The sequence below is a fragment of the Neopelma chrysocephalum genome, unplaced genomic scaffold (genome assembly GCF_003984885.1).
Source record: "Neopelma chrysocephalum unplaced genomic scaffold, ASM398488v2 Primary Assembly neopelma1_59, whole genome shotgun sequence".
Classification (NCBI taxonomy): domain Eukaryota; kingdom Metazoa; phylum Chordata; class Aves; order Passeriformes; family Pipridae; genus Neopelma; species Neopelma chrysocephalum.
The window spans coordinates 22,894,342-22,919,945 of NW_020897714.1; the positions used below are offsets into that span (position 1 = coordinate 22,894,342).

The following is a 25,604-nucleotide window of genomic DNA, read 5'->3' on the forward strand; positions in this document are numbered from 1 at the left end:
TAAGAGGTGCAAAGAACCTCTTGGTGTTGCAATTGCCATGAAAACATTTAGCTTCCTCTTTTCTCTGTCTCAGCATGCCACATCTGGAAATCCCTATGATTCTTCTTTGTCCTTCACCTTATGTTCTTATTTAAGTGGAGGGTCCCATGGACATTACATGCTGTGTAGTCAATGTGGTCCCTTTTCACATGCTGACTGTGCCAGCATGTATAGTGTATGAGTTACAAGGCAATAGAAGACAGACCAACATTGTTAATCAAGTGAATGCATTATTGTATATTGTAGTAATACAGTGCTGATTTGGAGTATTACAGTGCCATTTATCATTTTATTTCAGAATCCTTGTTCAAGAGAGGTCACCATGCAGGTCTTAGAAAGAGATTTTTAGAGAGTCAAATAATTCTGTACTCCTGTTGTGGGATTTCTTGTTGTTCCTTTGAAAGGGGGAAAAATTCTAGCTGTTGTGAAAAATTCCTACATTTTGACAGACCAAAAGACCAGAGGTAATAAACAGAAAATCATAAACATTACAAGCCAGCTCTGCACCAAGGATTAGATACTCTTGATATTCTATATTCTTCCAACAGCGCAAAACAGCCACAAATTCAAGACAACTTGCACAGTTTGTTCTTGCTTTCTACTAAAGGAAAAGGGATTGCTGCCCAAAGAATTTAGCCCCTTGCATATATTTCTTTAAGTTTATGGTGAATAAATGGAAAGATCAGAAGATGGCCCCAATCCAATTACAAAGAAGCATACCAGTCTCTATTTCTTTTTTGTTTTGCAGTGCCATGGTTCCCAAGAAGCATCCAGGAGCTGGACAGGTTTGCCAATCAGATCCTAAGCTATGGAGCAGAACTGGATGCTGACCATCCTGTAAGAGCTTTATTTTTTTAAGCTTTTTTTCTAGTTATTGGGATAGATATTTCTCTCATTTACATTTACTCTGCTTTAGTACAGATCTGTTAGACTAAGTCTCACATGGTACAGGACAAGGGTGGCACCACATTTCTAGGGTTAGAATCAACCCAATCCCTGGTTATGAAGTAAATCAAACAGAAGGTTGCTTTAATTGAGCAAATACCAGGAGACCCTAAAAGTCATCAATGATTATCAGAGCACAGGGCCACTGGAAGGGTACATCTAGTTTTCCCAGATGGGTCTGGTGTGGTCACTTCAGACTCATTTTGTGTATCACTAACAAGAAAAATTTCAGAAGCAACATATCATAGCCCAGAGATAGGAAGACTGGTTTTTCATCCTTGATTACATACACATGATTTAGCTTAGTGTCTTGTTGTTAAATCTGATGTGGTACTTGTATAGGGAGACACAACAAAAGAAAAGGTTCTTGGTTCAAAAAGTTTGTGGTTTAAATGGTAGTGTCAGAAAGTTTTGTTCATTGACTTAGTGGATAAAAAAAGTTGTTTTGTGGTTTTTCAGTTTTTTTCAGATACAAGAATATTTTCTGTCTCTATTCCCTCTCCAAGCAAACAACAACTTGTTTTCATTGTCAAAACACACTGACTTCCATGCAGTGCACCAGAAATTGCTGCTATTAGTTTAATTGAGATAGAGTGATTATAAATAAATTACATGCAGCGCAACAAAAATTGCTGCTATTAGTTTAATTGAGATGGAGTGATTAGTCATTCACTACCTATTGCTTAATTCAAGATGTGTTATGTACCATGTACAATGATTCATGATGTTCAGTGTGGTCATATGAAAGGCAGAATGAAAGGAGGTACACTGAGCCAATGGCCCCCTTGTGTGTCATGTGGGAATAGACCAAGACTGTATTTGAAAAAAGAAAAATATATTAAAAGGAACGAAGCATCTTTCCTCCAGTTCCTAGAATTCGTTGGTGAGCACTTGTGCCTTAAAAAAGAAAGCCAGCTGCTGGGGTAAATAGGTGTGACAGTCCACAGAGTGCAGGAGAGAAATTAAAGAAGCATGTGTTTTTAGTAGTTAAAGTGATATATGGTATTTAATAACAGTGCTCTCTATGAAAGGTTAATCTTGGCCATTGGCTACCTCTTTTTGATTCACACTCTGAGTTTTACACTCTGCTTCAGCTGTCCCCTGTACTTGGTTGTTTCATGGCCTCTCAGTCCAGTTGTGCTGTTCCCCACTAAGAGACACATTTATGAACGACCATGGTGCCCAGTGAGCTATTCCCATTTGCCCTGTGAAAGTGCATCCTAGTGTGGGAGGATGTTTCTATACTCCAAGTGCTGAAGGCAATCCTAGCACTGAGGAACTTTTAGTCTAAAAAACAGGCACACTGGGGTAGGAGAATGGTTATCCTAGATGAAGATTTAGAGGTTTTATTTCTTATCCTTGGTTTTATTGGTAATTAGTTGCAAAGGTCAAGCTCCCAACCACAAGGTCTATTAGACATTCATTGTAGTCATTAATTCCCTTCGAATGATTGAATTTGAAGTACAAATAGGGCTTTTTGGCCTGCTAAGTGCCTACTGTTCCTCTAGCAGTTTGAAAATGAGCACTTTTAAGTGTGGTTCATGATGACAATCTGCCTAAAAATCTGATTGAGTTGATAAATATGTTTCTAGTGTGTTTTGATTCTGCTCCTCTGGAGCAGCCCAGCTGTGCCAGGAACAGCAACAAGCTTCAAGAGAAACCAGAAGAGCATGGTTATCTGAGTGCTGTTAATTCTGTGTATTGCTCTTGCTGGGAGCACCTTGTTGTTGCTGTAAAGGAGCATGTTTCCCTATTTTGTAGCAAGCAGAAATGGGAAAATGAAAGCACCTGTGGGGCGAGAGGAGCTGTAAGACTGTGACTGAATGGCTGCTCTGGTGGCTCTGCAGACCGGGAAGGAGTGGTGCCATTTGTGAGCAGAGCCTGGCAGAACGGAGGCAGCTTTCCCACTGCACTTCCTGCACTTCTCAGACTACACCAGCCATGCCTGAGGGTGCTCAGTGGGAGGAAGGCTGTTCACCATTTGCACTTACACATGGATTGACCGTCCCTGTTTCTCTTCAGGGGTTCAAAGATCCCGTGTACCGGGCCCGGAGGAAGGAGTTTGCAGATATTGCCTACAACTACAGGCAGTGAGTACCCAGTGCATGGGCAAAAAGCAAACCCACATCTCTTGCCCTCTCCTAGGGTGCTCACCCTGCTGGCAATTCCTGTTTTTCCACAAGAATCCTCCTGGTGTTGGCTTTTCTCTGCCATGTGTTTAAATCTTACTGTTCATGCATTTATCCCCAAATCATGACAAAACAAAAGTAAATTGTTCCAGGCACATGTTCAGAAGAGAACATCACCTCCTTTCTTTCCTCTCAACACCCCTCTTCCCTGGCTTTGTTGTCTAATTGAGCAGCAGACTCTGTTGCTACTACAAAGACCTGAGCATTGAATAAAGATGCTTTTGGTATTCTCCCCATTAAACTGGGGCTGGGAGAGGAGTGCCTATCATTAACATTAAAGCAGGAGCTGCATACACTATTAAAATAATGAATAACTTATGGTTCTGATGCTAATCCAGTGTCTGATACCCTACTTTTATCATGTCTGATCCAGCTGCAGTCAGCAATTTGGACTCTCATTTCCCAAGAAAAATGAATGGACAGGATAAATTCAGTTAGAACAGGCCTGGTTGATTGCTTTCAGTGATCAGATCTGGAGGAGAAAAAATTCTGTTCCCAGAGCCACTCACACATATAGATTAGTATTACTAGGCCTGATTCTTGCTGGGACTGGTAAAAATTGTGATTGCAAAGAAAAAAATAACTTATATTTTACATTTAGGGCTCCAATTTGCACAGGATGAAAAGATAGCCCCTAAACAAAAGAGCTAATAATCCAATCACAAAATGAGAGACAAAACTGAAGTGATTGATGGAAAGTACAAGATATCAGGTAAAAAAAGTCAGAACCTCAGTTCCCAGCTAGGAAATTTGAATAAGACATTGTGTCCAGATATGAATTGATCTAATGTGTGCTGACAGATATCTCACAAAAGATGTACCTTTCTTGCACAGTAGATAGCAAATTCTGTTCTCCAGTTTGTAGGCTTTCACCAAATTGTACACTGAAATAAAGCAAAAAAGTTAACCACCCCTCCCTCCAAGATTCGAACTAAACCAGTATGTTCCAAGATGTAACTTATTAATATTTAGTCTGTTATCCAGATCTTCAGTTACTTTGGAAACAGAGCCTGTATAGACCTGGACTTAAGTCCCAAATGAACCTTTTATGTGAAGTTCTCAGACTTTCCAATTAAGTCTTTCAGTAAATAGGGTGTCAAAGCCCATGTCTGGGCTTCTGGGACTCATGGGAAGAATGAATGTGGTTTTTGTGACTTTGTGTGTTAATTCAGGAAGGCACAGATGGATCTGTGATGTCTTTGCCTTGGGTGCTACACCACAAGATACCTTTTAGGGTCTGCAGTGGGGAGGAGAGGTCAGAGGTTGTCTCCAGCACAGGGGGGCAGAGATACAGAGAAGCAGGCAGGAGGAGAGGCACAACCAAAGTTTTTAGGCTTCATGTGAAGTATATGAAAAGGCAAATGTGCTTAGCTTGTGAAGGTGCTACCCGGCTACAAAGGTGAGATGGGTCAGCAGTTGCTTGTCTTGTACTCTTTTTACCGTCTTCAATTCCATTCTTTTCTGTATCCCTTCTTTTGTACCTATTTTATCCTCTTTCTTTATAATGCTTGCCTCTACTTTTCCTTTGCTCTTTGCCTCCTCTCCTGATAGATTTACACGTTGTTTTTGTTGAATGTCTAATTTCCCCGACTTCTCTTTTCTTTGCTTTTAGCTTGCCTCTTCCCTCTGCCTTCCTTTGCCTCTAGCCCCACTGATCCTAAAATTTTTTAATTGAAATTAATTGAAATTGAAATAGCCCTTGAAGGTGTTTGAGGATTACTTAGGAGGGCTATAGGAACAACAATCCCCCAGAAATCCTCATAATTCAACAGGATGTTTAAAGCTCCACAGATCAAGGAGGGCTGATACAGAGTCAGAAAATGATGGTACTCCAGAGGAGCTGCCCTGAGGCTCAAGAAAAAAAGCAAGGGAGTAGGAGACTGTAGGGTGTCATCAAGAGTTTAACAATGGGTCTCTGGGGCTTGGAAAACTCCAGCATTATTCCAGCAGTGATGTTAACCCTATTAAGTTACTTAAAACCCTTTGATTTTTCAAAGCTGCTGGAGTCACCTATGGCCCTAACATTATTGCTGAGGAATTGGCTATTCACAGGAGGCCAGACTGCATTGCTTGTGATTGTATCATTCCTGTTAGCTTCAGCATGAGCTAAGCACATGGAGGCCTGAGGATGGGATTTGACTCAAAATTGCTCATTACAATCATAAAAAGTCAAATTGGCTGGAGTCTGCATCTGTTACAGCATAAAGCACAGATCAGAATTTCTCTGCCACTCCAACAGTTTTATTAAGCTGATGGTTTCCCTGTTGTTACAAAAACAATTAATATAATGCACATTAGAGCAAGAAATAAAGCAGCTACTTCATATCTAGGACTGCAAAAAAGAAGAACATCTTGATAAAACAAATAAGCACTGATTTATTTTTAACACAATAATGCAAGAAGCTGTCTAATGGCCAATATCTCAGCCAAGGTCAATAGAGTCCTTTCCAGCCAGTGCCTAGGGACAAGTGAGGCTCCTTTTGCATCTAAATATCAGACCAAAGGCATCTTCCCCCCTGCACCAGCAGCTCCTGGTCAGCCCAAGTAAACCTGCAATATGAAGCAGAATAAGAAAACTGCTTTGAAAATGGCAAGTATAAAAGGAGAAAGAGTGTGGTGCTGGTGGCATATGACATCTTCTGTGTTGCTGCTACAGAGGGTACCATTTTCTTTCTAGTGGCCAACCTATTCCTCGTGTCACCTACACGGAAGAAGAAAAGAAAACGTGGGGCACCGTATTCAGGGAGCTGAAGACTCTCTATCCAACTCATGCTTGTTATGAACACAACCATGTGTTCCCACTGCTGGAGAAGTACTGTGGCTACCGGGAAGACAATATTCCTCAGCTTGAAGATGTTTCAAACTTCTTGCAGAGTAAGTCTGAAGACCTAAAAGAACCAGATGAAATTAAAGGCCTCAGCTATCAATGGGGGTGATGCTTCCAGAGATGTAAAAACAGTCCCTGCTTTACCATAGGCTCCCTATGGTATGACTTAACCTGTGTCCCAGGTCCCTCTCTAATGCTTCCAGGGGTACAGTTGGATAGATGCTCAGATACTGTGCTGGTGGTATACATGAGTAACAAATTCCCTGCTCTTTCACAATTAAACTCTGTTTAAAATAGGGAGAGAAAAAAAAAACAAAACCAACCTCGAAACAATTAACAAACTTCTTCCACTGTGAGAAGTCTGGATATGGATAAATTGAATACATTAGCTGTTTTTAAGATTCCATTTTTTTTCCCTTCAGGCTGCACTGGATTTCGCCTGCGTCCTGTTGCAGGCTTACTGTCCTCTCGGGATTTCTTGGCTGGGCTGGCATTTCGAGTATTCCACTCTACACAGTATATTCGCCATGCGTCCAAACCCATGTACACACCAGAGCCGTAAGTACTTCGGCATGAAAAGTGTGTAAAGTTGCAGCAGACTAAGAGCAGGGTCAGTTCAACTGATAATAACCATGTGGGAATCGGGAGCACTCCTGGGAACAGAGCTAATGGAGAGCAGCCAAGTGACTACTCTCTTCTGAAAACTTTTCCAGAACATTTCTAGTCGTTTTAACAATTTTCATCCTCTTCTGCAAGTTCTTCTGGGGCAAATGAGATGGTTTTGCTACTGAAGGCATGCTTCTCTGGTGACGGGGACGCAAGAGAACAGTGTACTAACACATTTAGCTTAGCTATTAACACCCAAATAGTGGTGTGAAATCTAGTGCAGGAATGACTCAACATGTTGCAAGCAAGGTTCTGGCAGCAAGATAGGGGAAGCCCAGACCATTGAACCCATCACTTTTTCAGTTTTACGTTGGAATGTTTCTCTCTGTCCCTGTCCATTGTCCTTTTCCATTTTCAAAACAGTTTTCTCATTCTGCTTCATATTGTTGCAATTCTTCCTCACCTCCCTTACTGTTTCTTTTCTCCTTACTTCCCACAACCACTTCTCCCTTCCTTTTTTCTAGTTTCATTCTTCTGATTTTACTTCCTGCTTTTGCTCACCCTGTTCTCATCCTGCACAAAGCCAGGCTGAAATGTTTTCCACAGTCCTGGCCTTCTTGGGAGCATCTTATGCCTCTCCCTTTTCCATCTCACCAAATCACTTTTCTGTATTTGAAAAATCTAACAGTCCCTAGATGAGACATTTTCCAGTCCACCTGCCAGCTTCACCTATTTCATCATATGTAGCTTTCACCTCTCAGTGGGAGACTGTGGGCCTGAACAGGGACTGGAGTTGAGCTCTTGAGGTACATGTTGACATTATGGTGAGTTGTCTTAATTGCCTGAGCTCCATCTAAAAAGGTTTCTTGTCCTTGAGACTGAAACATCTATGTTCTCTTTGGTGGGGTGATATCTTTCTGAGCTTTCTTGAGCTGGGTGGGCAGTTAAATGGATGGTTTTCTTCCATAAGGAAAAGCAAATAGTGTATCATCCTTCTGCTGAGGGATGTATGATGATAAAAGCACTGAAAATCCTGGAGTTTGCAAGTATTTCCATCATGAGAATAATCTTAGAGCAAAATGTTTTCCTGGGAGTGATATTTTCTTGCAGGAGCAGATGCACTACGCTCTTGCCTATGCGCTGACTCTAGGGCTGGACTTTTCCTGTATCACAGTAATTCAGATGTCATCTTTTCCTGCAGTGATATTTGTCACGAGCTGCTAGGACATGTACCTCTTTTTGCTGACCCCAATTTTGCTCAGTTTTCCCAGGTAAGTTGCTCAGTGGTTATACTATTTGTATGATTGAACACACGAGAGACTAGGTAATTCAGAGGATGATCCAAGAGCTGTGAAGGGTGGTGTGGATTCACCTTTAAGCATACTGTTTAAGAGTGGCTGAGATTATTTATTTATTGCTCGAGACTTAGGTGAAATCATCAACTCCAAATATCGTCTTGTGTGAGTTGTTTTTTTACAGGCAACCCCTTTGTGAAGCCATCTTCTGAAAACCTTTTTGCAAATGTTGATCCTTCTGAGCAAAGTTACTCTGAGCAAAGGAGAGTTACTTTTGAGCAAAATAGCTCTTGAGTCAGATGAATTATTATCCCACCATGATCTTCAAATATTAGGGAAAGGGGGGATTTTTTCTTTGTTTTGTTTTGTTTTCTGTTGAAGCCACATAGAAGGCTGAGTAAAGTGAGGAATTGTCCCAACTGTAAGCATGGGAGAAGGCTGGAGAGGAGCTTTCTTTTGGTAGTGTCAGCGTCTCTGGAAAAGAAGCCAAACCTTGATGGAGTAAATTTTTGCCTGCGTCTTTCCAGAAAACATGAAAATACACAAACATAGAAAGGCAGAAAGGCACAGAGAAAGTGAAAGAGAGAGAGAAAGAGACAGAGAAAGAGAGAGAGAGAGGGGGAAAGAGAGAGTGAAAGAAATAAAGAAAGAAAGAAAAAGAAAAAGAAAGAAAAGAAGGATGGAGCATAGAGGAAGGAAGGGAGGGAGGAGGGAGGGAAGGAGGGAGACAGAAAGGAAGGAAGGTAGGCAGGAAGGAAGACAGAAAGGAATGCAAGAAGGCAGAAAAGTGGAAGGAAGGCAGGAAGGAAGAGAAAATGGACTTGATGTAACATCTCAGAAGAGAGAAGTCGCTTTGATCTAGTTAGTTAAGTTCTCAGTATTGCCTACAGGTTCTGCCCTTTTCCAGAACTGGGGTTTCCTTCAAGACAAGTCCTATTATACCTTGGCTTACTAGGATTTGACATGGTGACAGTTGCTCCAATGTCTTTGGAGTGTGTGTGGGAGGCCCTCTGATTTTGCACTATGCAGTCCTCATTATATAAAATAGAGAAAGGAACCTGGTCATATATAGTCTTGTGTGTCTGCCTTCTGGATCCGACTATTACATGCTTCCTGGAAAAGTCTCCATTATTTCCCAAGGTATGAATAAGCTCTTTCAAATCATGCCCTGTCATTCAGACAAAATAGCTCATTCAAGGCTCCAGGAAAAGTTCTTTAATCAGGGCCCATCAAAACAGAGAGGAATATATAAGGTGTGTGGGTGTGATTGATTTACCTCCTTTTGTCCCTATCATCCTCTCAGATGTGCATTTTAGATTTGATCAAAAGCCTGTCAAAGCAAGAATAAAATGTTATTTGACCTCAATGGGCTTTGTACCAGGCACAAAGGATCATGCCTTGTAAATGACATTTGGACAAGACCCTTTGTTCATTTTTGGAGAGATTTCTGGTTTAAAATTGATCTTGCATGATAGGAACATGTCCTGTAAACATTTGTGTGTGGTAGTAAGCAATGGTAACATTTAAAATGTGAGCAATTACATAATATGGGACAGGAAGAATGTTTGCAATAAACAGCTTGAAGAATAATGGTTTATTGTTACAGGAAATTGGACTGGCATCTCTGGGAGCTCCAGATGATTTCATCGAGAAACTTGCTACGGTAATTTAATAAATGAGGGTTCAGTTTTCCAAAGCGCCCTGTGTTGTCTTAATTCTGCTGCCACTGAAGTCACTGATAGAACTCCCATAGAGATGAATGAGAACAGAGTGAAGACCATGATTGGAAAACCCCACCCTGAAACAGTTGCATTAAAGGAAAATAGCTTTGGCACCCCTTATTCAAAGTGACAGTTGTGATTGAACACAGAAGCCCAGACAAGATTTCCTCCAGCACAAACACATTGGGCAAGAAAAGATGGTATGTTACTACATCCCCACAGGAAATTTCAGGAGGCAGCTCCAGTAGCTGTTTTAACTGCAAGCATCTCTTCCCTTCCACTCTGCCAGGCAGGTAATGTCCTCTGCAGTCAGTGTCACTCACCTGAATGCTACTCTGAGACTACTGAGAGCCAGAGTTGCAAACTTCAAATAAAAACAAGGGTATTCCTGTGAGATTAGTGTCACCAGTACAAACCCACCTGGGCAAAGCATTGCACAGCTTTGATGCTTCTGATAGATGAGGTAGTTCTTTTGAGCCAGGGCAGGTATCCTTTCAAAATGACAGACCAAGGAGTCAGACTAGACCACACACCATCTTCCTTGCACCAACAACCTGTTCATCCTCTTGTTGCTGCAGTTAGATGTCTTCTGTGTGAAGCAGGACACAAACTTTTATAAACTAAGGTTGAAACTTCTACTGGGTTGGCCAGCCAAAGTAAAGCTTTATTGCTCTAATTTCATTGCCTCTGCTGACAGAGATGAACACAGTAAAACACAACTGTGTTTGTCAGGGAACTGAACTGATTCTCAGGCACATGGAGTCTAGCTCTGTGCCCCTTCCAGGAGAAGAATTTCAGTCTGAGGGGACATTTGTTGCATTTATACATTTGAATTTGACACATGACAACATTTTAAATAGAAATTCAAACTCCAAATGTATTCATTTAGACATATCGGTTTTGATCAAGGAATCATAATTTCTGTCTAATTTTCTTGCTAGGTTTATTGGTTTACAGTGGAGTTTGGACTGTGTAAGGAAGGTGATTCACTGAAGGCATATGGTGCAGGGCTGCTGTCTTCATTTGGGGAGCTTCAGGTGTGTTCTAGAAAACATTCCAAATATGTTTATATTCACTAAAATTTCTCTTCTAAATATCTTCAGATCTTTATTTTTGCTTCGTATTTTGTACATAGAAATAGCATGAAATGTCATACTTTATTGAAGAGTTCTGATAAGTGTGTAGGTGTATGCAAACACAGGGAACTCATACCTGTTTCTTTCCTATACCACAGAAGCAACTCTTTCCTGTCTGAGGTGGGATGGCATTCAGTGGGTCTATATTTCTTTCACAGCACATTTAAACACTTTTAAACAGAAATAAATTTCTTATCTTTTTGTTCACAGTATTGTTTATCAAGTGAACCTGAGATTCAGCCCCTAGTCCTGGAGAAGACTTCTGTGCAGAAGTACCCTGTTACTGAGTTCCAGCCTATCTACTATGTTGCTGAAAGTTTTAAAGATGCAAAAGAAAAGCTAAGGTAAGCCAGTCATTCCAGAGAAGATCCCATTTCTTGTCCATTGCAAATACAGTGCATCCCATTGCCATAATGGATCTTGGGTTGACAATAATGTTTCGAGAGGCATTAGAAAAAGATGGTGCAAAGCTTAAAGAGGCTAATCAGTTGATATCTTCAGAATCTTGGGCAAAAATGAACATGGGAACATACCTTATACAGGAAGCCAAGAATTTGTGTTTATTGTAACTAAGAGTCTCATCTAACCAAAATGCAACGAAAAAAAATACCAGTCCAATTGCAATGATACTAATACTTAGGGTCAAAGCTGGCTAATTAATGCAAAACAGGTTCTTTTAACATTACTAGAGTTAACAGTTCTTGTAAAAGAAATAATCTCCTATCATCTACTCCTTTACCTCTGAGGTTATGCTCACCCTTAAACTTTGTGTTGTGTCTTAAGTCAACAGTTTCAATCTTGTGGTGGGGGTAGCATTGTCAAGTAACAAGCACCTTGAGGTCTTCAGAGTAGGACTGTGATGTTAATGAATGGAGTTCCCCTCTCTTTTGTGAGGAGATGGGCAGTATCTGTGCTTCTTTTCTTCTTCCTCAACCCTAAGGACCATTTTTATGTTTTCTAACATGCTTTATCTCTTGCTTTTCCTACATTGGCTTGCAAATCTGTGTTACTTCTGAATTTACTATTTATGCTAAATATTTTTGTCTTTATCCCCTTGGTTTCCTCTAAACTGCTTTTTCTCCACTCCTAAGTTTGCTTCACTGTGAATAATTGACAAGTGGGAGTTGTTGATAGCCCAGGGACCAGCAGCATCATGCTTGAGCCTTTAATGCCTCTTATCAGCCCATGCTGATTCTCTTTTATGCTGCATCATTACTTTAGGGTCAGACTTAGTTCACTATATACAGTATAACTATTTGTTATTTCTGCCTATATAAAAATTATTAGCAGTAGGCATTACAGCTCACAATTATTCAGAATTCAGCAAAACTAAAACAAATTAGGTAATAGCTACATGGTCATTAGACAATTGTTATTACAGATAAACAAAACTTCAAGCAAGTCTAATATCCCCAATCCTGAGGCCTGTGTGGTTAGCTTAATACAAAGCCTCCAGCTTGTTACCAGCAGTGTGTTTACAAGACTACAAGGCTACATAGTAAATCTTTCAGTCATCTGTGACTCAAATACAGATTCAGTTCCAGTTCAATAAGATTTTGAAATAGTGGTCCAGGTTCAGTTCTGGTTCTTGAAACAAGAATGGCTCAGACTGTGTTTGGAGTTCAGCTTGGATTTCACCTCACAACAGTATTTCTATTCCTGTTAAAAAACACACCATATTTCTGGATGTTAGTCAAGCCACTGGGGGGTTAGCCTTGGTTCACACTCAACAAATTTTTCATTCGGAGATGCCACACAAGGACTTGTCCCAGACCTGCAGTTTCTTATCTTTCTCTCTACCATTCATAGATAAACGCATTCTGCTACCCCAGACTCTTCAGCTCCAAGGTCTTCCTAGCTACCTCCCCTGCTGCTTCTTTAGTCATCATAGGCCTGCAGCTTCTCCTTTTGCCCTTTTCTCTGGGATAACGTCTGAGAAAGCTGTCCTTCTCTTCTGATCTATGTTACTAGCATCCTGCACGTAGTTTCTATCTTCTCTGTTTCTATCTACCTCTATCTACTCTAACTGAGTAGGAAGTTCCTTGAGGAAGATGCTGCCTTACTTAGTAAAAAATATCCTGGAGCTTCTTTTATTTGTTTCAAGGACCAAATTGAAAAAGTGTTTAAATTGAAATAGAGGCCTGGGTGTTGGTCGAGCATCTGTGTCAGTGGCTTGCACCTGGACATGTTGTTTATGTGTAATAGAAAACATTCCTGAAAAATTATCCTGAGATTGACCTAAAACTTTTCAGTTTATGGCATTCGTCTTCTGATTAGGATCTTACCTTCAGCTGAAATTTAGGAAGATCATCTTCTAATGTGATCTCCCCTCTTAGAAAAACTAGACTGATGCCACTAAATTCATCATAGTCAACATAGGATTTTTTCACTATCTTGCCTTGTGGCCTGCTTGCACTGAATTCTGTTTGAGACAGTGCCCTTATCTGATAATAATTAGGTCTAAACTGAAGAAACATTGTGGGGCCATGCAGCATATTCCAGTGTTCTGGGCATTTGAGATTTACCATGCTGAGTCACAGTCTGTATAGTGCGGCTTCATAATCAACTCCTGCGTGCTATCCTTCCTCTTTCAGCAATAACTTCAGTAATCCAAAGCAGATATATAAGCCAGTATCCTGCTGGGGTCTAAAAGGAGCCTGGAACAATAGCTCTGACTGTCTCATTCCATTCAGAATCCTTCTTTCCACAGTTCTGTGGTTATGCAAATTAATATTTTCCCAAGATACCAAGACCTTAGTGCTTCTGCCATGGATTAACTATTTTGCAAAAGAGAACACTGCAAATAAGGGGTGGAAAGAATGCTGCTTCACTCCATTGACTATCTCCTATCTTTGAAATTACCTGGAAACTTCTACCAACCATGCCAGAAGTTAGCTCTCTGCTTGCTCCTTGGTATGCCAGGATGGCATAGGCACTTGACCTTATTTTCCCAGAAACTGCAGACTTGGATCAGAATCTCTATATTTTGCATCACTGGAAGGAAAATGAGGTTTTAAAGTTTGGCAGATCCCAGTGCTACATAGTTGGCCTGTACCAGGAGCAGTGTTGCCATGCCAATAACTTAATTAGTCCTGTTCAGGAAAAACTAAAGGTGGTAAGGACAAATGCAGATTCAAGTGTGTTGCAGAATGCTGAAGGTCTCAGAGCACTCAGCAGGAATTTCAGTTATTTTCTCTGATGGGATTTCTTATCCCCCTGATCAACAAATTCACACACCAAGAAAAGAGCGAGTTAGTGAAAAAAATAGGTTTTCAACTTTATATTTGTTAACGTATTTTTTCTCAGGAAATTTGCTCAAACGATCCCTCGTCCTTTCTCTGTTCGGTATAATCCCTACACCCAGAGGATTGAAGTCTTGGACAACGCAAAGCAGCTGAAGAACTTAGCTGACACTATCAATAGTAAGCAATTACAGATTTGTTACCTTGAATTCTTCCAAATTTGGGTCAGAAATAGGAACCACAAAGCAGATTTTGTCTGGTTTTATTTAATGTTCTGAGTCTGACCAAGATAAAGCAGCACGCATCTCCTTTCTCATGCAAAAAATAATTATAGACAAACTTAACAAGCATTTCCACTTGACTGTAGCTTCTTTAATCTGAAATACCCAGTTTTAGTGGAGGTGTTAGGAAAGGTCAGATGGCCTTGAGATGAATTCTGATGTGTGGCTCCAGCTGTTTTCAGTAAAGAAGAGAAGGAGAAGCTGGGCTTTAATCACATTTCCTTTTACCATTCTAGCCTTTTTCCTGATACATTTCCCCCCTCACATTGGCCAACCTGCCAAGATCCAGCACCTCTGATACTGTGAGCCAGCCTTTTATGGCTGATGAAGGCAAAGGGCTGACTCTGCAGACCTTACTCCAGCAATAAATGTGTCCAATCCAGCACTACTTTACTCACCTTGTTCTTTTACGGAATGGATAGAGGGGTAAAAAATATGCAGGAGTGTTAGAAATGTGCTAGCTCTAGAATTAACTACTCTGATTATCTCTGTTGCAGGTGAGATTGGAATCCTTTGCAATGCTCTCCAGAAGATAAAATGAAGATTTGTTGTAACTTGCTAATTACTGGCTACTGGCTAGAAGCTGCCATGTGCAAATGTCAGTCTTCATCTAGCCTCAGTCTGTTATATTCCAGTGTAATGCATGAATGCTTATGTTATATATCTTAATTATTATAGATTAGCAGAGAAATAGGCATCTGCAGGTGACCCTTTACTTTTTTGGCCTTCAGACACTAATCCATTTTTTCTCACTAATGCCTTAAAATTACCTTATTTCTGGGAATCTGGGGAAAGCCTCCATATGTCTTGTTCCAAAGATTAGCCGAAGGAGATCTTCACCATGCAGATCTATAGTCTGCTGCACCTGTGAGATTGCATTACCACTCTGGGACCAGGGTCAGGATGTCAGTCATGAACAGACTAATCCTCCTCGCTTTCTCTCACAATCACTCTCCCCTCAGTTCCTCACATTTGTCCAAGGTTCCTATGGAGTCTCAAACTCTATACCTTTCAGGGCACATACATGTTCTGCTTGGCCTTCTGTACTTTTACTTCTACACACAAACACCTCTATCCTGAATTGGTTTTTTTCCTAAAAATATGGTATTGCCATTGATCCAAAGCACAGATGCTAGCAGAAAAGATAATGTGGTGCAGCCTCATTAACAAAGATTTATCAGCTAGTATAAATATACTGTATTTACACAAGAACCGATCTCAAAAGATCCGTGCAAGTCAAGAATACTGCATGCTGTGATGTGCCATTGGTCTGCAGAGTGAAATCCCTATGCAAGCCACTGAACCTGCTTATCCAGAACAATCTGTACCTCAATACAGTATCCACAAAAAAAGGTCCTTCGGAGCGGAGTTACCTAAAGGCAAGTCTTTGCGGCTTTTTGCAGTTGGATGTGAGGTCAGTTCTGTGCAAGGAAGAAACCATGCAGATGTTCTAACAGGGCTTCATTACTAGTCCAGTCTCAGAGCTGTGCTGGCTGTAATGTTGTGTAACATCATGAATTCATAGCTGATTCAGGAACAGTAATTTTATGGAAAGGAGAGATCTCTCTTAATAGACATACTCAGCTACTCACTGTGGAAGGCTGACTGTGAAAGTTACCTTTTGCCGTGTCTGTCCTTCTCTGAGACTGCCTTATTCAGTAAGACTCACAATCTAGAAGGTGGGTACCAGCACACTGATATCAGCACACTGGAAATGGAGAAGAAGTGGTTCTTTCACCAGAGTCCCCACCAAAGCCATGGAAAACCTGGGTTACATGTTTCCTAGTCTGACTGCATTCAAACTCAAATGTCATTTTTCAAGACAGGTCCTAAGTCATGATAACTTTTTGAATCTTAATCTCCCATTTGAGCTTTTAACTCCCTTTTGTTAGTGAAAGTGGTTTTATTTTTCCTGGAGTACATCTCAGCTGAGTCAGCAAATGGAACCAAAGGTGATTTCAGCTTAACCCAATGGCTGAGCATGGAGAGAGAAGATCTTTGCTGTTCAGGAAGCCATTTCTGCATTTATCCAATAAATTTCACTCAAATCAGCTAAAAGACTTCTTGAACTGGTCTACATTGTGTAATGCGTCCTTGTAGCTCCCTGGTTGAAGGAGGGAGATCAGCACTTGTAAGTTGGAACAGAATGGAGCAAAGCAGAACTGAACAGTATTTTTTGCTTGAAACAATTCTTCATCATGACACTAACACAAATCAAGGGTCACATTTCTGTTAGAAGATTCAAGGATGGAGAGGGATTTGAAAGTCCATGAGTCTTATACCTTCCGTTGTACTAGTTTTGTATTTGTAGTTTGAAAATCAATAGAACTTCAATGTGAGCATCATCCTTTAGGAAGATAGAAAGTACAGCTGTTTTCATTATATTTATGGTGCGTAATAATATCAGTCTAAGTATACCAGCTGGAACCCTTTTCAATTGACATACACTTATGCAAAATAGTATCATTTTGGTGCTTTGAAGTAACCATTTTTATCTCTGTATCTTTTTTATTCCTTTTTTTTCTCATGACAATGTCTGTATAGATTTTTCAATCCTGCTTGACATGTATTTTCAGTGTGAAAGTAGCCCACATTTTTCTCTTTTAATATAATAGGACCCATAAGGTAATTGTATGCCACAAAGAGACAATTTCATCCCACAGGTAAAGACTTTCAAACTAATCGTCAGACAACTTTTCAAGCTTCTCTACTTCTGGCTGTTGTTATGAGTGATAGCAGCAGTAGATCTATAGTGATATTGAGAACCCAGGATTCATGATTTTCTTTTATGTGCAAGTAGAATAGTTAAAGAATATTGATGACACGTCTGCTTCTGTGTCCCTTAATGCAAGTTTAAATGATCAATAGCTCCAGCCAAAGCAGCATAACATGGCTGTTCAGCAAGACCGAGAGATAAGAAAAAGTTAAATGTTTGGTATTTAAAAAGCAGAGGAAATGTACAGAAAGCAGATTTTCACAGAACAAATTAACTTGTGCATACGTGCTTTAAATAGTACTCCTTAATGGGTGACTTCTTATTTCCATGCTTAAAGGAAATTAAAGCTGTGTAGGAAAATGCCTTTTGCATTAGCTGACCAGTGTAATTCCCCCTTGTAAAGTAACCACACAAGTCAGTCAGAATTAAATACCCAGGTAGGAGGGAATGCCCATCTGAGGTGTGCTCCAACACAAAAAAAGGCTCTCTTGCACTGTTTGACTACCACTTATCTGGAAAGATCATGAAAATGATGTAAACAAAAAAACCCTCTCTTAATGTGTGCAATTACCTAGAAATGCACAACAAAGCCTAGCTTGCTCTATATTTGTATACTCCATAAATCTTTGAATATTACTCTAACTAACCTATCCAAAGCTAATCTTTTAAGTAACACTTCCTCTATTCTGTTCCACTATGATCACATTTCTTGATGTCCCCATCTCCAGCTGTTTCAGGTGACCAAAGAAGCCCTTTCATGAGGCCTTTTTCCTTTACAGTGACTTCGACCAATGTCAATGATTGTGATGAAGGGGGATCTTGTTGGTACAGATTACACAGGGAGGTGAACTCCTCTGGGTGTCTTAAGATGCCTAGATCTGACAGCAGCTTGGAGAAGGGACCCTTTATTCCCCAAAGAATGTAGAAATTATTGAAAGAAGGATTAAGCACAGGAGCACTCTGCAGTAGTGCATTCTCTTTAAATCTGTCTCTTTGCTGCTTCAAACCATGCTGACAGTTGTCAGAGATGATCAACTGTAACCATGTAAATTTATCTAAATAAACAGAAATATTAATGCTGCATCTGTCTCAAATGAGTGGCACTCTGCTCATACAGGGTGGAGATATCTGCAATGGTAACGGATGAAAAACATACAGGTAATTTGTGCTGATCAGACATGGCCTTTTAAAGAACCCACTCAGGGGTTCATGAGTGAGGGTGAGCCTACTCTTGGGGTGAGAGAGTTTCACCTTCTGCAAAGAGAAGCTGCCTGTCCCCATGGGAAAGGATGACACACTGTACTCCAGTCCATGCATAGCCCTCTAAACTTCAGTATCCAGCCTGAGACCTCTTCTCCTGCACTCCTAGAGGTCCCCAAGAATGCTGACAAATTGTCCTGGTTAGAACGGCTGGGACCAATTCATCACTGGATGGGTGTAACCCAAAACTGTGTATTCTATAGCCTCCATGCCATTTCCCAAAAACTGTTGTCAGTAGAGGCCTGCAAGGTGGGAAGATGTTCCTGTACCCTTCTATGGAATTCCCCGCTCTGATACCCTTATATGGAATTCCCCGCTCTGATACCCTTTTATGGAGGAGGGACTGAGCATCCGCATGCCCTTTTATGGAATTCCCTACTCTGAGGGAGGGACTGAGCACTCCCGCCTGAACTGGAGAGTATATAACTGGGAGTTTCAGAACCTTGCCACCTCTCGTGGGATCCAGAGGAAGATTGCAGACCACTGCCTTCAACTAGACTGCAGACCACCGCCTTCAACCAGACTGGGACCACCACCCTCGACTGGACTGCAATCACCACTTCTGACCAGACTGCAGCAGCTCTCCCACCAGCAGGTTTATCCCCTCTCCCTTTGCTTTGGACTCGGGGGTGAGCCAAGGTACACCACTTTTGTTCATACCCCAGGGTGCTGGGTTATACATTTGGGTTTTGTGGGTTAAAACCAATTGTCTGTCTGTATAATTGTACTTATTGTATTATTTTAATAAATTGTTATTCTGACTTATAAATCTCTCTTTTGAATTGAGTTCATTTTCCCTTGCTGGTTAACTTTTAAACCAGCACACAAATGAACTCTGGTAAGCTGAGTTACATCGCTGGTGAGGTCTTCCTAGACCTGTTCAAGGCACAGATTTGAGGTGTTATTGGGATGTCCACTGGTTGGGCAAGGACTTTTCACCACCCAGAGAGCCGGGCCTCTCTGTCCTACTTCTGCAGGGGGATACAAAGCTGTGTCATAAGCTGTGCTGCTCCAGCTGCCACTCTGGCTGATGAGTCCAGTCTGCCTCCATAGAGAAACCTCAATTTATACACAGAACCTGATTAGTGCTGTGCAAACGTACAGACATGGGACTCTGACACTGGAGCATAAAGACAGCCACAGGAGCCTGATGTCCCTGCTCTAACAGTATTTGTGGCCAGTGCCTTAAACACAGGCTTTTGCCTACATGTCCACATGGAGCTGGAATAGAAGACCCTGTGCCATTTGCTGTTTGTGCCATGCCTGTGATCTGGATGTGGGATGCGTGTACCCATTCTTCACGGGGAAGGCCCAGTTTCAACTCAGATAATCAGACTCAACTCAGTTTCTTCTCCTGTGCCCAGCCTTGCCACCACTGCTGGGGGAACATGGGAGTGGGAAGAAACTTTTTCCCCCTTAAAGCCCAGTTCTTCCCTGCCCAACTCATTCAGTTTGCAGCTGCCTTTCAAATCCCTCCCAGGCTGGCACTCACCACACCCTGGAAAAGCCAGAGTGCCCAAGGGTGTTCCTCAGGACAATGAGATGTGCCTCCTGGGCACAGTGCTGCAAATTTCACCTTGGGTTTGCCTGTCAGCTGGGCAATAGATGGGGAAATCAAGACCTTCCCAGTGCTCTGTCTTGGGTCAAGGGGAAACATGGTGTTGTCATGGTCCCTGGAGAAGAAAATTTTGTTATACTCTTTATCTTCCTCGGCCAGGGAGGAGGCAAGAGCACTATAGCACTTGGGAGGTTGAACAAGGATAAACTAGGGAGCACATAAAACATGACTGCATCTCAAAGGGAGGACAGAGGTGTGGTCTTATCTCTGGACCTGCAAGGTGATTTTCACAGGAGGTCTGGCACACTGTAACTTGTAGTATGAAGATATGGGTACTCATATCCAGAAACAGGTTTGTTGATGTCAAGTGTTAGGGAAGGGAAGACATGCCCTGTCGGGAGCAGAGCTGAATCCCCCTGGAGTTTCCCTGGAGGTAAAGTCATGACAGAAACAAGTTCCAACAGGGCTACCTAGCCTGGAGGCAGCACTTATCTCTTGTAGGGCTAGGGTAGAAAAAGTTCATATCCTGAGGGCAAGAAAAGCTCATAAGTAGGCAATGAACTCTGACTGGCTGAGGTCTCTGTCACTTCCACAATTGTGTCAGCACAGAGGTGACAACACTTCAATTGCACTAGGGTTTGGGGTAAGAGCCCATTATTTCACTGGAGGTATGGACCATGCAGACAGGGTTCCGGTGAGGTAAGAGAGAGTGGGGTGGAAGGACAATCTCAGATACATTGTGCAGGACAGTCCAGACTGGGAGATGTAAATGGAGCTCAGGCTAATTGCCTCTCCACAAAGAAGCCCATGTCCGGGGTTGAACAGCTTGCAGACACTTTCAGTCAGAGAGGGAGGACTGCTCTTTGAAGCTACCCAGGGGAGGAGGGTTATCCTGTGCTCTTGCGCACATCCTGCACAGGCGGTTTCCCTTGATGTGTCTGGCATGGCCAACATAAATGTCCCTACACCTAACACAGTAGCAACCAGGGTGCCTCACTGCTGTCTGGCAGCTCTGATCTCACCACCCACACAGACACTGCATCTCCAGTCCCACCAATTCCCCAGGCTATTTCTCTGGGAGAAGCATTCACACCCTCAGGCAGTTTCCACTCAACATCTGGCAGTTACAATCCACTCCCCTATGTCCCAATGAAGACTGACTTGGTGGGCATTTCAGGCCTGAAAGAAGAGGCCATCAAGGAGAAGGAGATGTGTGGCATAGAGTCATTGAACAGCCAAGGCAGCCTGGGCTCCAACAGGGAGGATGACAGAGCTACTCTCATCCTGACCCTCACTCTCTGCAATGTGAGGAAGATTGAGCTCTCTAAGGCAGCCAAAGTCTTTGAGGTACAGACCTCATCATTCCCTTCCTTCACTGAGCCCTCTCCTGCTTCTATTGCTTTCATGTCTCCCACTCTGCATCTCTCCCTCTCTCACCCTTCTGCTTCCTGCCTGACTTATGCCTTGTCCTGCCTTCCCCCTTTTCTCATTGTCCTGCTTTTGCTACAGCTGCTAAGAGAAGTTTTCTGGTCTCACGGGTGAAGAGGGAGAGTGCTCTGGAGGGAGGGAGTATCTGGGCACAGTGCTTTAGAAGAATCAACATTTTATGTAAGGGTGGTTTAGAGGACATACCAGTCTATTATTTCTTTCTAGTAGTTGTGGTGGCCAGCAGAGGGGTGCACTGTGGGGATGTTAGAAGCCAATGAATTTTCTCTGCATATTTGGCAGGAGATACAAAGAATACAAAAGCCGTAAACCACATAGGCATTATGTAGTCTGGGCAGCTGAAGTACCCCTGCCAGGTGCTCACTCTCATTTGGGAAACTGAATAACTCAAAAGAAAAGTATTGTATTTGTTACTTATTTTTAATAGTTCACCATTATTTAGTGATTATGGTGTTATTATACATCAATAGATCTGCTTTCATGCTGCCAGGGTTTTAAGAGTTACCCAGCCACTCCTTTGTTATTTCAGCACAGATAAAATTCTACAGTCAACAGTATCTGATCTTTCATCTCCATCTGTCCCTACCCAACTCTACAGTGTCTAATTTTTAGCCCTACCTGTATTTTAGCTCTTTCTACACCAGATATTATTGGACTTCTTTGCTTAACATGTACTTCTTGTTAATACCTCTTTTAGTCACCTTTTAAAGACATCATAGAAATGTATGTAGACTTACCTGGATTTGGAGAAGCTTCATCACATGTACATTTGGCTCTTGCAGATGTTTGAAACTCAGATCTATCATTTTGAAACCCGACGAGTGAAAAAGCCCAAGAAGTCTGCTGATGATCTTGACATTTTCATTGAATGTGAAGTTCACAGTGCCAATGTTAGTATCCTTATCACCTCCTTAAAGAGAGTAGCAGAGGATGTGAAAACTAGCAGAGAAGACAAAGGTAAGAAATGTATGCATCTGTTAGTGCCATTCTTTCAGATGAAGTTGTTTAGATTTAGCTTCCTCTTCATAATAGTAATTTAATTTATCTGGTAAGCAAGTGAGTGTGCATTCATTTTTTGTCACTACATGACTATTTTCCATTCCCATTGGTGCAGAATTAGAGGCAGTTCATCCTAGCCGGTGGAACTGAGGTGAGAAAAGTGTTCCAGTGAAAAGGGAGATGAGAAGGAGAGAGCAGCCAATCAAAAAGCTGAGGAGAAACCAGAAACTCCTCGATCACAGGAAGATTGTGTGCTGAGAACTGAGGGATTGTGCAGAGAGATTGCAGAGATTGTGTGCAGAGAACTGATTCCTTCAAGACAAACACATACACTTGATGGGGATGCAATGACATAGCAAAGGGTCTGAATGTTTCATTTGCTTGCAGTGTATTGCATTGGTTTTGATAAAATCAGTTTATGCCTGTTTATGGTGTCCTGGTTACTGCTGTCTGTGTCCAGTAGGACTGTCTGGAGGCACATTGTTTCTTCACTGGAAAGACCTAAATGCAACAAGCTGTGAGAGGCTTGTAGAGTGCAAAAGGGAAAGAGCCAACAGAAAGTCTGGCCAGGTACCAGAAGGTACTGGTCAGGTTGGGAGAACCAAGGAATGAGTTTCTTGAAGAGAACAGACCTGCTGCCATATCTGTAGTAACAGAGCATCAGGCATTTTCCCAGGCACATGAAAAGCTTGGAGGTTTGGAGGTTGTGCAGCTTCACAGGTTACACTTCAGGAACAGTGTTTCATCTGGCAGAGTGCTGGAGTAACAAGTGGTTACTCTACCGCCTGTGGTCTATCGAGCCGCTATCCCTACCAGTCATCAGGGTGTTAAGTGAGTTTGCCAGAGGCAGATGGGCATTTTTCCTGTTTACAGGCAGGTAGAGGATGGGTAAGTACAACAAGCTGATAAGAGACCTTTAAGACAATTCTGAGGATGACAGAGGTGTCTCCGGCAGATGAGAAGGCTGAGGGTTCAGCTGACAAGCTGAGTTCTCTGAATACAGAATTAGTATGGGTTTTCCCATCCTTGACAAGGCCAGACAGATATTCCCAGAGTGCTTTTAACTAATACAGTCTTGTTTGGGCACCTTTGGGTGTTTGAAGTTCAGCTTCAGGCTAGTGGTAAGAGGCAGCCCATGGCAAGCTGTACTTTTGGGACTGGGGGGGCATCAAAAGGGCATCACTATTATCAGGGAAACTAGAGAGCCAAAGAGGGTTGCGGAAATGGAGAAGCATTTCTTTAGGATTTCCTTGTGACTTGAGAGGTGTAAGGTATGCCAGGACTAGGAACTACAATCAAAAGAAGAGACTGTTAGAAAAGGGTGTGTTTATGTTTAGTTCCATAGGGAATAGGCAAGATGTGTATGGGGACATGGGATGGAGGAGATATGATCAGGTGCTGGTTTTGAGGAGATATGACTATAGATGGCGGGATTATAATCTTGCATGCAGAACCATTGATACAGCCAGAGACAAATGCTCAGAAAAAAAAATTCTGGGTAGACATAAGACATCTGTCAGACTAATATTTCTGACTTCTTATCACAGAATTGGCCATAATGCATGGAAGAGCTGTAATTTCCCAAACCTCAGTGTGTATTTGTAGCCTTGTACCTTTCTGAACTGCTTGTGCCTGGGTATAATACAATATGGCAAAAGTTAAATTTACCATTAAGTATAGAGATGTCTGTTCTCTTGTGAAGTATGAGGTTGAGATAACCCCAAATGGACCGTTCTCAGCTGTAACAGAGGAAGTTTGATTACAGTCTCAGTCTGACCTCAGAAAGTGATATCAACCTTGTCTTTTTTCAATACTTTTCTCAGTTCATTGGTTTTAAATGCTGGCACATATGCTAAAATGACCAAACTTTATTTTTATTTTAATCACTGGAAAAAGTCTCTGCTTCATGGGAAAGAAGCTGTTTGGAAATTCAGCTAAAGCTAGAATAAAGTTGCTAAAAAAAAAAAAGGGCCAAAAGGAAAAAACTTGAAGTCAGGATACTTCTTGGCCTATTTTATTTCTAGGAATTTTAGAAATTTCATGTTTTCCCTTTAAAATATTGTTTCCTTTTCAAAGGTATGAAAATGTAAGACTACTTTTTAGACAAGATCAAAATATAGAAATAAATTTGTTGTCCTCTGTCAAACAGAACATCACATTTGCTCTAAAAAAAACATTTTTGTCTTTAAAAATTGCTTTTACTAATTAAAATTGAGAGAATATCTGCAACTTAATTTCAGATAATTTTTCATCCAGTCTGCTGCTTTGGTCAGCAAACAAAGTCAACTAGTGGCATGTATGATGACTATGGTGACATGTAAATATGAATATTCTTAGATATATTCTTAGATATTGCTGAAAAGAAAACTTGTAATCTTCAACACAACTTTTATTTTCTGTATCTTTTAAAAATTATTTGATCCTATCTCATTTAACTCTCCCTGCTTTCTCTCCAGTACCCTGGTTCCCTAGAAAAATCCAAGATCTGGACAAGTGTCACCATCTGATCACTCAGTATGATCCCTGTTTGGACCATGGTCACCCTGTAAGTTTAACATTACTGTTATTGTGTTTTTAAAAGAGAAGTTCTCTATAGGGAGATTTTTGTAAGGAAAATTTCAGGAGTAAAGAAATACCCCTGGAAGAACAGAAAAAATAAAGGGCCAGATAAAGGCTGATCTTCGGTGAGTTTAGAGACTGTATGAGTCCCTACACGAATGGACCAAAAAAAGGTTTTACTGACAAGTTTTATATGGGTACTCTTAGCCTCATCATAAGCACAAACTCTAAGAGAAGGAAGAGGAAAAATGCGCTGTAGAGTCCTGCTCTAGTGATAATAATAGTAAGGCAGAATACTGGGAACAAACTAACAAACAAACAAACATTTGTTTCTCATCAAAGTTTTCCAGCTTTAGTACAGATGAGATATGAGTTAGATGCAGACACAAAACGGGCTCCAAAAGGCCATTTGCAGATTGACAAGGTAGGTCCAGAAGCGTTGTGTTCTGTCAAGCGTCACATAGAAGTGATGCATGACAAAGAAAAAAAGCTCATATTTTGCACTGAAAAATGTGGGAAAAATTTAGATGGGTGTCAACAGAATCTACAAGAAAGATTTTGTCATTCCCTTCTCTACACGTCTGAATTCTACTTAGGTCCTATCATTAACATACACAGTGTTATATTGTGAATTATGTACAGTTATGTGTGTTACGAAAAAAAACCCTTTTCAAGTCTACAAGTGTCTCCCCTGTTTTTGAGAATCACTTATTACACTATAATTCTCTGGGAGAGCTTCATAACCTGCTTAACCAGGACATCTTTCATTCTTCCTCATATCTTTC

At 41.3% G+C, this 25,604-nt stretch overlaps 2 protein-coding genes across 2 annotated transcripts in view; both read left to right on the forward strand.

Moving 5' to 3' along the window:
• Positions 1-15,430, forward strand: part of PAH (phenylalanine hydroxylase) — a 35,765-nt gene extending 20,335 nt beyond the window's left edge. The window contains exons 4-13 of the mRNA XM_027680470.1: positions 788-876; positions 3,007-3,074; positions 5,851-6,047; positions 6,423-6,558; positions 7,808-7,877; positions 9,508-9,564; positions 10,564-10,659; positions 10,969-11,102; positions 14,065-14,180; positions 14,779-15,430. Coding sequence (XP_027536271.1) covers positions 788-876; positions 3,007-3,074; positions 5,851-6,047; positions 6,423-6,558; positions 7,808-7,877; positions 9,508-9,564; positions 10,564-10,659; positions 10,969-11,102; positions 14,065-14,180; positions 14,779-14,822 — 1,007 coding nt within the window. The 3' untranslated portion in view covers positions 14,823-15,430. The remainder of the gene's footprint in view (positions 1-787; positions 877-3,006; positions 3,075-5,850; positions 6,048-6,422; positions 6,559-7,807; positions 7,878-9,507; positions 9,565-10,563; positions 10,660-10,968; positions 11,103-14,064; positions 14,181-14,778) is intronic.
• A 5,385-nt stretch (positions 15,431-20,815) lies between these two features.
• The window catches only part of LOC113966214 (tyrosine 3-monooxygenase-like), a 30,805-nt gene continuing 26,016 nt past the window's right edge, over positions 20,816-25,604 (forward strand). Inside the window, exons 1-3 of the mRNA XM_027680597.1 lie at positions 20,816-21,162; positions 22,044-22,218; positions 24,717-24,805. Coding sequence (XP_027536398.1) covers positions 20,965-21,162; positions 22,044-22,218; positions 24,717-24,805 — 462 coding nt within the window. The 5' untranslated portion in view covers positions 20,816-20,964. The remainder of the gene's footprint in view (positions 21,163-22,043; positions 22,219-24,716; positions 24,806-25,604) is intronic.